The 13,258-nt window shown below is 40.4% G+C and overlaps 1 protein-coding gene across 1 annotated transcript in view; it reads left to right on the top strand.

Moving 5' to 3' along the window:
• The window catches only part of Col28a1 (collagen type XXVIII alpha 1 chain), a 147,626-nt gene that overhangs the window by 62,605 nt on the left and 71,763 nt on the right, over nt 1–13,258 (top strand). Inside the window, exons 18-22 of the mRNA XM_055612840.1 lie at nt 4,388–4,459; nt 5,189–5,257; nt 7,532–7,603; nt 12,291–12,359; nt 12,941–13,009. Of these exons, the coding sequence (XP_055468815.1) occupies nt 4,388–4,459; nt 5,189–5,257; nt 7,532–7,603; nt 12,291–12,359; nt 12,941–13,009 (351 nt within the window). The remainder of the gene's footprint in view (nt 1–4,387; nt 4,460–5,188; nt 5,258–7,531; nt 7,604–12,290; nt 12,360–12,940; nt 13,010–13,258) is intronic.

Here is a 13,258-nt window from a genome sequence, read left to right as displayed (position 1 = left end):
CACATGACAAGAAAAATACTCTTGTTATCTTTCTTGCTTATTGTTCATTTCTAACACATTTTAGGATTAGGTCTCATTGTCAAATTTAGTAAAATATCTTACTGAATCTACAGATTAGCTATTAAGTTCTTCTGACTATTGAGGAAGGCTTTTTAATTTTTCAGGAAAATATTTTCACTTTTCTACAAAGATCTTCTACCTCATACTTTTGCTAAAGTCATTCCCAAAGAAATTTTGGCAGTGTGAATTTTTTGTTCTTTTTCCAGCAACTTCTGGTTATCTACTCCAGGCCTCGTGGAGAAGCACCTATTTTCATTTTCGGCATGCTGAGTTTTACATGAAGTCACTATGTGAACTCACTTTTTAGTTCTGATTGAAGTGCTTCTCATTTTTTTGTACATAATCATAAGAAACAAAATTCTATGATACTTTAAATTTTTTAAGGACTCTCTTAGGTCAAAAGAATTCTCTTCTGTTTCAATTTTTACTAAAACTTTGCTTATTTGTTATAGATAAATAATGATTTCAGTCAAGCTCTTTAGCTACTGAGTGATTTTCCTTTTTACACTGTTAACCTGATATATTAATAGAGTTTTTAGATGTTGAGCAATCTTGTATCATGATCATGGTCTTTATTTTTAATGATAATTCAATTGATTCATCTTTTATTGAGGCTGTTGTATCCTTTTAAAATAACCATTCATAATATTGTTAATAAATAAACATGCTTAGTATATAAACCTTGATAGACTTTGGCATTTGAAACCCTCTCATTGAAATGCCTCTCACTGATACCAAGATAACAAAGGCATTCATTACCATACACCCTTTCCAAAACTGTCCTTTTGCTTCTCCTAACTACTGTGTACTTCCAGTGACCTGCTCCACCACTGATTGCTTTGGAGGTACATAGGGCTTCTTCCCCCGCAGCAGAATTATTTTAATAGGTGCTTTGCAGGGTATGTGAATGGCTGTTTCTTTTGGTTGCTGAAAAGCCTCTCATTGTGCAAGGATACCACAGTTCTCAAAGGCAGAAATGTTGGCTGTGTGCAAATTTTCTTTTTTTTTTTTAATAAAAGAGAAATTATTTATTTATTGAATGGGTATCAAGGAAAAGCCACACGTGTATTTAAAAATGAATCTCAAAACAAGATTACAAGCAAATGATAAAAGCAAAAGAAAATCTTATGAAAACACTCATCTAAAAACTCAGAAAAAAACAGACAAGGCATAAAAAGAAAATAAGTTCAACACATGTTTCCCTCCATAATTCCCAACACTAGCAGTGGACTTTTTTTTTCAATTGTATTTTTTTTCTATTATCATTTATTGCAATTTATTCAATTTGTATCCCAGCTGTGGTCCTCTCCCAGTCCCCCCCTCCCTCTCTCTTCTCCTCCCATGCCTCTCCCCCAGTTCACAGATAGGAGAGATCCTCCAACCCTTCCATCTGACCCTAGCCTAGAAGATCTCATCAGGGCTGGCTGCATTGTCTTCCTCTGTAGCCTGGTAAAGCTGCTCCCCCATCAGAGGGAGGTGATCAAAGAGCCAGCCACTGAGTTCACGCCCCTGTTTCCCTTACTAGTAAACCCACTTGGAGACTGAGTCTATGGGCTACATCTGAGCCAGCATTTTAGGTCCTCTTCATGCATTATCCTTGGTTGAGGTATCATTCTCTTCAGGGCCTCCCATTGCTCAGTTTTTATGGTTCTGTTGTCTCCTCTTGGAGCTATTGTCCCCTCCAGGTCTTTCTATCTCTCCCTTATTTCATAAGATTCCCCGTACTCTGCCCAAAGTTTGGCTATGAGTCTCAGCCTCTGCTTCAATACCTCTATCAGTAGAGTCTTTCAGAGGCCCTCTGTGGTAGGCTCCTGTCCTGTTCCCTCTCTTCTCCTGATTCCAATGTCTATCACATTTGTCCTTCTGAATGAGGATTGAGCATTTTCCCTAAGGGCTTTCTTGTTGTTTAGCTTCTTTAGGAGTACAAATTTTAGTATGTTTACCCTATATTATATGACTAATATCCATTGTTACAAATTAGATATACCTATTGAGGTGTCTCTGGAAAACAGTTTTCTCTCTCTCTCTCTCTCTTTTTAAATAAATATCTAGGAATGAACTGGTTAGCTTAAATCAAACTGGATAGACTTTTGCCTCTTTTTCTGTTTTGTTTTCTTTTGTTTTGTTGTGTTGTGTTAAAATCTTTGTGTAAAATAGGGATTCTATTCTTTTTTATTAAAATTTTATTTTTTTATATTAATTACAATGTATTTACTTTGTATCCCAACTGTAGCCCCCTCCTGCATTCCCTCCCAATCCCACCCTTCCCTCTCTCATTTCCTCCCACTGATAGGGGAGGTCCTCCTCCCCTTCCATCTGACCCTAGTTTATCAGGTCTCACCAGGACTGGCTGCAATGTCCTCCTCTGTGGCCTAGCTAGGCTGCTCCTTCCACAGGGGATGGGGAGGTCAAATAGCTAGCCTCAGAGTTCATGCCAGAGATAGTCCCTGTTCCCCTTACTAGAGAAGCCACTTGGATACTGAGCTGCCATGGGCTATGTCCAAGCAGGGGTTCTAGGTTATATCCATGCATGGTCCCTGGTTGGAGAATCAGTCTCAGACAAGCCCCTGTGCCCAGATATAATTGATCTTTGTGGAGCTCCTGTGCTCTCCAGGTCTTACTAACTCTCTTTTCTTTCATATGATTCCCTGAATTCTGCAGTGTATCAAAGCAGATAGTAGGACCCTGTTCTTTAAAGATTTGAAGGTTTAGTGAGGCTTGGCTGGAGAGCCAGGGAAATGAAGAATCTAGAACAGTGGTTCAACCTTCCTAATGTTCTTTAATACAGTTCCTCATGTTTTGGTGACCCCTAACCATAAAATTATTTTACTGCTACTTCATAACTGCAATTTTGCTACTGCTATAAAATTGTAGTGTAAATATCTGATATGCAGCCCTCAGGTTGTGAACCATTGATCTAGATGCTTTAAATCACTAGATCTGTTTTTGTTAACAACATTGCCTCACTAGGCTTAACATTTTAATAAAATTCCTGAAGATTATGCATTCATTAATGTTTTCCTAAAAAAATTTTATTCCCCCCCACTGTGTTTGTGTGTGTGTGTGTGTGTGCACCGCTTACATATAGGAGCCTGCTGAGGTCAGAAAAGATGTGAGCTTCCTTGGGGTTTAGAGCATTGTGGGCCACCATGTGGCTATGCATGCTCATGTGGATACTGGGAACCAAACCCAGATCCTTTACAAGAGCAATGAGTCCTCTTAACTGTTGAGCCATCTCTCCACCCACCATTAGGATTTTGCCATGTACTTGTTTGAAATTTTCATTGACTTTGCAAATAATCTCTAAAACTATTTACTGTGTACATGTTTATAACAACTCTCCTTCCTGATACTACTTATGGCATCATTTCTTTTAATCACTGCTGCTACTGGTTTCTCTATTATTAACTTTAGGAAACCACCTTTTAATTTTATAAGTCATCTTCCTTTTGTTTTCAGGCATTTTTTTTCCATTTCTCTCTCTCTCTCTCTCTCTCTCTCTCTCTCTCTCTTTTTAATATACTTCTAGTCAATTTTAGGTGTGCTGTGATTTTCCCTCCCTACCAGCTTTTTCAGATTAGTTGAAATGACTTTAAATTAGTTCAGCACTTTTTTTCAGTAGGAATGCTTCCATAACATTTGAAAGCAGTGTGCGTGTTTTAATCACTGGTTTGAGGGAGTTGTGAATCACAAATTACCTGTAAAGCAAATGGAATTACTGAATTAGAGCCAGAAGCAGTATTAGAGTAGACACTTCTTGGTTTCCCTGTTGTAGCTTCCTAGAGCGGTTGTGACAATGGAAAACCTGGAAAACCCAGAAATCTATTTTTCTCGTAATTCTGGAGGCTATGGGTCTGAAATGAAGATATCAATAACCATGCCTTCAACAAATCGTATGGGGAAGAATCCTTCCTCGCCTCTTTTTGAATTTTCCCTACAGTTGTCAGTCCTCGCCGCTCCTGGGCTTTTTGCTGCATCTCTTCTCTGTTTGCCTCTGTTGTTTTGGAGTTTTCTGCTGGTTTTTAATAGGGCATTATCCTCTTCCTATAATGATTCCAGTCATACCAAGTTAGGACTTACTGTAAGAACCTCGTCTTATAGTTATAAAAACTATGCTCACTCTTCAGGGATGATATAATTCAACCCATGACAAAAGAATGAAGAACAGAGAGATTAGGTAACTCTTCTGAAATTGAGAAGTTTACTTGCTAATCACATTTCTTCGTTTAGAGGCTTTTCTCAGCATTATAAGATATATTCAACACCTCAAAATGGAGGTGCACCACAGGGGCATGCCACTGAAATAAAATATTTGTTTCTCCTCCAGGGGGAGCCAGGTACGGTGGGGCTCCCGGGGCAGCCTGGAGTTCCAGGGGAAGATGGAGCCTCTGGAAAAAAGGTAATCTTACATTTTTTTATATCGTAAGTGTCAAAACTGTGGGATCACACCAGCACCCCAGTCCTCTAGGACCTGAGGTTAGACTATGCAGGACAAACAGATGTCTGTAAGAGTGAGCATTCTTTTTCTTTGCCCCAGAAAGAGACCCTTTTCTCCATTGCCATGATGTAGCACTTGCTTTTCATCCTGGCTGGTGTTTTGGCCTGGGTGTTTTTCACTTTCTTCAAGGGTTCTATAAATCACATCAATTTAATCTCAAACAAAAACACCTCTCTTCCTCCAAAAGAGTCCATAGATGCATCTGGGAAGTTAGATTATTGTAAAGATGTCCTGAACTATTTTTGTTTTGACATTTGACATACTCGGTTTTCAATAAAACTACTGAAAAATAGCAGATGGTGAGGTGGAAGGTCTTTCCTGTTGAAAAACAGGACTACTAAACGTGAGTGAAGAGCCAAAGGAAAGTGAGCTTAGTGCTTTGGAAATTGACTGGGAGATGGGAGTTCTCTGTGGTACTTCAGCTGCTCTGCTTAAAGGAGAGTTTAATGTGAATTTATTCATTGATAAGCTTCCAATTTAATTTTGAGATGACATCAAAGGTCTAGTGTGATTTTGGGGGGTGGGGAGGGCAGTCCAAGTTGAATGAGCTGGCAACAAGAAGAGACACAAGGTAGGTTCTGCATTCTGTTCTCAAACGACCAACTGAGTCATCGGTGTCCTTCCCTCCAGGGAGAAGCTGGGCTTCCAGGAACAAGAGGCCCAGAAGGAATGCCTGGGAGAGGAGAGCCTGGCTCCAAGGTATGCAGATGACAGACAGCTCTGCAGGAAGCAGCTGTCTGTGTTCTCTCCTCCCTGGTCTAAAGAACCAATCTAAGAGCAATCTGACTTTCCTTCTTGCTATGTCAAACATGTTTACATCCTGCTTAAAATCTTGGATACTGTCTTGAGAGCTTTTGGAAGAAGGCAAATGTACAGTTTCCTGCTTTATTTTCCGACATCCATCCTAAGCCCCAGCATAGAGAAGCATTCAACACACGTTTTTCTCAGTGAATGGTCAACTGATATAAAAAAATATATATATAGGAAGGAAAAGAATTCTCAAGAAACACTGTTAGAATTTGAAAGCTCGTAAAGTTTATTCAAATATTTGTAGGTATTCACATAATAGCGAGGCATATCACCTCATTAAATGGCAATTTAGGTGACAGGGTGTGTAGTTGAGTGAGAGAGAGGTTGTACTTAGCATAGGAAGGCCATGAATTAGATTCCTAGTATAAAACAAGTACGTAAATAAATTTCACCATATCCCCTCTAGAAATGCTGCTTGAATAACATCTTTGTATGCCAGATGAGAAGATATAAACTCTCCCATAGAACGAGACCTTCAGCAACCTAACAGTCCACCTCTAAAGGTGCTAGATTTTTTCATAGTTCTTATGCAGAGTTGTCAATCACACTGCATCCATACTAGTATTCTACTTATAATTCTGTTAAAATAATGATATTTCAGTTAATTGTCCTTGTGAAAGTATGAAGTAAAATCAAATCCTCAGTCTTAAATGTGAGAAACTGAAATATAAATGTATCTGCACAATTTCAACCCCTTGAGCCTATCAACTTTTTTCTTCACACAAGGGAACAAGAAATACTGTTTAAAACATCATGTAAAATATATGTTTAGAATACTGCCCGATTAATAATCAGAAGTGAGGCTATTGAGAAGGGTAGTGTTTCTGACAATGTGGCTAGAAAGCGTCCCCAGAAGAGCAAGAGCGCATGAGTAGTGAATGAGGAAAACCTAAGAAAATGGGCGTCAAATCAGAGACCAAGGTACCAAAACGCATTGATCTCCAAGTAGAATACGGCACAGATGATGACCAGGCCGTCCTTGGGCAGTACTGGTGCTTAACGACGTGTGGCTGTGTACCTGTTGTGTTCTGAGGTGACTGGGTCAGTAACGTGAATTTGTGCTAAATAGTTGTGGCGGCACCATCTTTTCCTGGAGTTAATCGTGATGGAGCAAGCGCTGTTTGACTGTATTTACCCGAGTCACTGCTCTTTGCTAGTGTGTGTTCTTTGGAGGTGATTGCATCATTGTGGGTACACTTGGAGGCTCTTTGCTTTTGTACTAGAGCATCCTTTTGTTGATGTTGTTAGTATGTAATTCCTTGGGTTTTAGGGTGTAGTCTCTAGATCAGCTGGGTCAGCATCACCTGCGGTTATTTGACAGACAAGTTACTGAGCCCTTGTAGAGTCCACCTAAATCAGAAACTTTGGGCATGGGATCTAGAAACCCATGCTCTGCCAAGTCCTCCAGGTGACTGTGAGACGTGTTTGAAAGCTGTGGCTCCACCTGGTTCACCAGCAATTTACCAGTAATCTCAGCCTCAAAGCCAAGGAGAGAGTCCCTCACTGACTTGGACCTACGTCTGGATATAGTGCCACACAGGGGAGCCTTATTGAGAGAGAGTGCCCTCTAATGCTTGAGGCTTTGGTGGAAGGTAGCAAAGTTCTTTACTAAGGCTGTGAGAACACTGCTGTGCGCAGCGCTGCTCTAGGTTACTGCTTGAGTATTTTCTTACCAACAAAACGATTGGCCTTCTTCTGTAGAATGAACTAGACCCCCACTGAGGAAGAAATGGGCCCTTGGTTTGAAAAATGTCTCTTTTAATGTTTCTAAACTGAAATAGCATGAAAATTGAGACGCGGGATAAAAACCATCTCTTTTCTGAAATACCAAATGTATCAGAACCATCTGTGCACAGAGCTCAGGTACGGAAGACTCGTAACTCAAAACAAAAGTTCTTGAGATTCAGAACTTAGATGTAAAATAATAATAATAATAATAAAATCCTTTTGAGTTAATGGCAAAGACTGAGCTGGGTTCTGGGGAGCTTTGACAGATCTTGGGTGGCAAGGCTGTGCTCAGGCAGATCACTTGAAAGCTCGGGTTCTCTAAGAGCTAGGCTCTGATGTGGGTGCTGTGTGTGTGTGTGTGTGTGTGTGTGTGTGTGTGTGTCTGGAGGGCGATGTGTTAATATAACCTCTATATTTTTGCAATTATTCTGTCAGGGTGATGAAGGAAAGAAAGGGAGCAAAGGAAATCAAGGACAGAGGGGGTTGCCAGGACCCGAAGGGCCAAAGGTATGTTTCTTATATTCTCATTTGTGCTTCGAGGACATGGTAATTATGTCTGGTTTTAAGAGAATATTAAATTTCCACTTCAAATTCGATTATTTCTTTCCTTCACAACAAATACACGACAAAAACCCCCAAAGGAAAATTTCTTCAGACAACTTTCTATTTCCAGACTGTACTAAAATCGCAGAAAGGGATCTCACAACGTACATATTGGTCTGTGCTTCTGGGGGAGACTCGGGCTGGCAGTCATCTCTAGTAGGAGTTACCAAAGGTGGAGAAACTGGGGTAAAGGCAGAGCCAAAGCTTATCCCTCCTTGCCATCTTGTTTTGCTAAACGGTGAGTCCAACGCTGATTGACAGGTATGCTGAAGAGAGGGCTTGGGAGGCCCACCCGACCCTGCTGTACTGGGAGCCACATGACCCAGTCACTCAGGCAGTCAGAGCAATGGTGACAGCGCAGAGCCAAACACAGCACTCAGCAGTCTCTGGTACAATGTAAATGCGTGGTACTGAGGTTACTCTGAGAGAAGAAGCAATGTTGTGAGATGGAAGACGAAGGTCTGTGGTCCAGATTGTCCAGATCAGGGTGCTAAGTGGAAGGTGGGCACTAAGAAGTGACCCAGAACTTGGTCTCTTTGATGTCAGCAAGCTGCAACGGCAGTCCAGGGTGCTTTTGTTTCCAGGAAGACACGGACTGTCGGAAAAAGGTGAACTCTTTAAAGAGCAAGCGAGGAGAAAGGAAGTTTCTTTGAAAGGTTTTATTAGAGCTATTAATTTTGCTTTGTGTGTGCACAGTTCGCCTGCACGTGCGGATGTGTGCCGTGTACGTGACTGGTGCCCGTGGAGGTCAGACAAGTGCATCTGTTTCCCCGGAAGTGGAGTTAGGAATGGTTGTGCCCTGTTGACGCCAGAACCAGAACCCAGGCCTGTGTAAGATCTACAAGTGCTCTTAACTGCAGGTCCACCCCTCCGGCCCTGAGAAACCAAGTTTTGGAAACTGGTGTCGGCAAAATAAGAGAGCAACAAAGCAGGATTGCCTGTAGAGCCATGATTGGTAATTTCCCCAAGTGCCCATCACTGTTGTGGGGTAGCTGCTCTTTTTCTCAGTGTCTCTGAGGTCTGGATTTAGTAAATTCTTGGGGAAAGACTCAGGAATACATGTTTTCTCAATGGTCACAGGCTGTTCAAGAAACACATTATAAGGAACTGTCACTGTGAAATAGAGGTATTTTACTACTATTAACAATAAGGTGTTTGTTTTTATGTTGTAGCAGGTCTTATTCAAAGTAAAACTGGAGTGCAATAAAAGGATTTTTTAATTTATTTTTTATATTAATTGCAGTTTATTCACTTTGTATCCCAGCTGTAGCCCCCTCCCTCATACCTTCCCAATCCCACTTGCCCTCCCTCTTCTCCACCCATGACCCTCCTCCAAGTCCACTGATAGGGGAGGTCCTCTCCCCTTCCATCTGATCCTAGTCTATCAGGTCTCATCAGGACTGGCTGCATTGTCTTCTTCTGTGGCCTGGTAAGGCTGCACACACCCCCCTCCCCCTCAGGGGGAGGTGACCAAAGAGCCAGCCACTGAGTTCATGTTAGAAACAGTCCCTGTTCCCATTACTAGGGAACCCACTTGGACACTGGGCTGCCATTGGCTAACTATATCTATGCAGTGGTTCTAGATTATCTCTATGAATGGTCCTTGATTGGAGTATCAGTGTCAGAAAAGATCCCCATGGCCAGATTTTTCTTTCTCTTCTTGTGGACCTCCTGTCCCCTCCAGGTCTTTCTATAGAAAATGATAAATCTAAAAAATTCCTGACACAAACCATCCAAGAAATCCAAGACAGCATGAAAAGACAAAACCTAAGAATAATAGGAATAGAGGAAAAAAGAATATTCCCATCTCTAAGGCCCAGAAAATACTTTCAACAAAATCATAGAAGAAAATTTCCCCAATTTAATGGAGAGGCCTATAAGCATACAAGAGGCCTACAGAACACCTAATAAATTAGACCAGGTAAGAAAATCCTCCCACCACATAATAATCAAAATAGTAAGTATACAGAACAAAAACAAATGACTAAAAGCTGCAAGGGGAAAAGGCCAAGTAACATATAATGACAAACCCATCAGAATCACACCTGACTTCTCAACAGAGACTATGAAAGCCAGAAGGGTCCAAACGGATATCATGCAGACCCTAGGAGAATACAGATGTCAGCCCAGGCTACTATACCCAGGAAAATGCTCAGTCATCATAGATGAAGAAAACAAGATATTCAATGACAAAAGCAAATTCAAACAATACCTACCCACAAATGCAGCATTACAGAAGATACTAGAACTCAAAATACAACCCAAAAAAACTAACTACTTTCAGGAAAACACAGGAAATAAATAACCTCACTATAGCAAAACTAAAAGTAGCCAAGCCTATAAACATTACCACAGCCAATATCAAAATCAAAGGATTTAATACCTACTGATCATTAAATGGACTCAATTCTCCAATAAAAAGACACAGACTAACAGAATGGATGCATAAACAAGACCCAACATTCTGTTGCATACAAGAAACACACCTAAGTCAGAAAGATAGACATTACCTGAGAATAAAGGGCCGGAAGATGTTTTTGGAAGCAAATGGATTTTTTTAAAGATGAAGAAAATCTGTCACATTTTAAAGCATAACCAAACCTTAAGTTTGATATGAAAGGGAACTCTCTATGGTAATTTTTATATTTTTAAAAGCAATAAATCTAGAAACATAATTTTTGCTTTAACCCTGGTTTTAGTGAAGATTTATTTATTTTTGTATTTGTTTGTGTACACATGCCATGGTCTGTGCATGCGTGTGTGTGTGTGTGTGTGTGTGTGTGCACAAGACAGAGGACAACTTGTGAGAGTCAGTTTTCTCTGTCACCTTGTGGATTGCAGGGATTGAATTCAGGCTGTCAGGCATGGCAGCAAGTGCCTTTACCTTCTGAGCCATTTACCTATCTCTATTGAAAAAATTTAACTAACATTTCATTCCTTTGTGAGAGGATTACATCTGTTGCCAGATCTTGAATCACATGTCATGTGCCATCACCCACAGGGTGGATTTAAGGATGAACACACACAGCTGTGGCATGAAGTGGGTCCCAGCTGGCTGTGTGCTCAGCCAGTAGAAAATTCTCACAGCAGAGGCCTCAGCTGAAACTATGATCATGTTCCTTCTAGAAGAATTGGGATGACCCAGGGCTCAACTCATGTTACTGAGTTTTAAGGAGACTTATGTCAAGCAAAGGAGCCAGTGAACGGGGATCCTAGAAGCATCAACTGAGGCATAGCATAGAAATAGTTCAGTCTCTGAGAAAGGTCTCCACCATTTTTTGTTTGTTTGGTTTGGTTTGGTTTTTGGTTTTTAAAGGGCCAAATAGAACATAGTTCACCTTTGTCTGCCAAGAAGCAGAATTGAGGATGCTATATTATAGTAAGCACTTACATTGTAACTGCCTGAAAATGTGAAAGCTAGTCCTGTCCCAAGGCTGTTCAAAACGTGGGGCAAGCTGGCTTTGACCCACACTTTGTAATTTCCTCATCCTTATTTTGGAACAGCAGTTTTCAAATGTCTGATTACAGACACCTGCCAGTAAAATGTTGATCACATTCCAATATAAATTTGTTCCTCTTTTTTAGTTACATTTTTTTTAATGTATAAAGCCACTTTCCCGATACATATTTGTAAGTTTATGTAAATAATGTAAAATATCGTAATTTTATGAATGAAAATATAAAAAGTTGTGATATTTTCTTTTGCTGACCCAGTGGGTCATCTTGAACCTTGTGGGGGGGCAGTGACAAGTGTTTGAGAGTAGGGTCTTTCAATGTGTTAATGGCACTGTGCCAGAATCTCCAGAGCTGCTTCTACAAATGCCAATGCTGGGCACCATCTTTTAGATCTGCGAGTCTGGATTTCCGTGCCTTGAAACAGAGCAATGCACGTTTGCCAAATTTTACCTGAGTCCATTAGCACTTGAGAAATACTGGTCTAGATTCAGGTGGACACAGGAAATAAACCATTGTTCCTTGAGTCTCGGGGACTCAAGGATAAAATGGAGATAAAATGGAGGTGGAAGGAGAGACTGGTAGAGGGATGGTGGGAAGGTGGGAAGGAGCAAGAGAGAGAAGTTTCAATTTTCTTATTCAATTTTTAAATAAAATATATAAACTCTGTTTCTATAAAAGGATGTGGACAATGGAATACTGATACAACACAGGCCATGGCAATAAAAGCACGAAAGGAAAAAGGTTGATAAATTAGCCATTTACTGTAAAACTTATGCTGGAGACTATTTCTGTAATTGAATACAAGATTTTTCTCTGAGCTTCTTGGCATATAATATAAAACACAGGCACCACGGATTGCTTCATCTTTATTAGCCAGTAAAAGCTATACAAGAGATAAAAAATTCCTACTATTCAAGAATTAATTGAACTCATTTATTTAAGGGCACTGAAAACTTACAGGGTAATAACTTCAGTAGTGTTTTACAAAGGATGTTCTAATCATTTTCATATTCACGCTTTTAGAGACAGGGGTTTGAATGTTCTGAAATACACAGATATTTGTTTTATTTTCTTACTATAATTACTGTGTATAGCTTCCCTTCTTTAAATGTAATAGTTATTCTGCTTTTCTCAGGGAGAGCCCGGTGTCATGGGCCCTTTTGGAATGCCTGGAGCATCAATTCCTGGGCCATCTGGGCCAAAGGTATACATTCTTGGGACTTTTTAAAGTTGGAGGGGAAAGCATACATGCACATACACACACGCACACACACACACACACACACACACACACACTTTGGTGATGATGGTTCTTGTAAGCTATAAGTTTAATTTGGAAAGGTTGCTAAGAAATATTCATAGATAAGACTAAAAGCCAGACTTCTCACTCCTGACACCAAGTTTGCCATGTTACTCTGTGTTCCTTCTCACCACCCCTGGGCCTCAACACACATGAGAATGTTACATTTACAGGAGAATCCACTGGAACTATAAATGAAAATTCTAGATGAAAAGATGCATTCAGTTTTAAGAGAGTTCCCAGGCACTCTTACATATAAATATTTGAGTCTAATTGTCACACGTTATTATAGTGGGTTTTCCCAGACACCTATAGAAATCTTTACTGACAGGTTTATTAACTCTTTATTTGAATGTTTCAAATATGTCCAAAGGATGAGATGGACACATTAAACTCTTTACACGCGGGCAAGTCTGTTTTCACTGTGCACTTCTGTAGTTCCTCATGTAACCTAGAGCCTTGCCAATGTCATTTGAAATGGACAGGGAGATCGAGGAGGACCTGGGACGCCTGGTCCTAAAGGAGAACCTGGACTTTCTGTTCGAGGACCAAAGGTATGGTTTATTTATGCTCGCTTTCTGGATGTAAGAAGGTAGACCAAAGGCTGGGAATGTAACTCTGAGATAGAATGCTTGCAAAGCATGCACGAGGCCCATTGTTTGATCCCTGCCCTGTGAAAGAAAAAAAAAAGAGTAACAAGGGGTATGAGGAAAAAGAAGAGAAGAAGGAAAAGGAGAAGGAGGGGGAGGAGAAGCAAAGAAGAAGAAGAAGAAGAAGAAGAAGAAGAAGAAGAAGAAGAAGAA

The sequence above is a fragment of the Psammomys obesus genome, unplaced genomic scaffold (genome assembly GCF_907164565.1).
Source record: "Psammomys obesus unplaced genomic scaffold, mPsaObe1.curated_primary_1811, whole genome shotgun sequence".
In the NCBI taxonomy this organism is placed as follows: Eukaryota; Metazoa; Chordata; class Mammalia; order Rodentia; family Muridae; genus Psammomys; species Psammomys obesus.
Note: the sequence above shows the minus strand (reverse complement) of the source record. Positions and strands in the feature narration are given on the sequence as shown.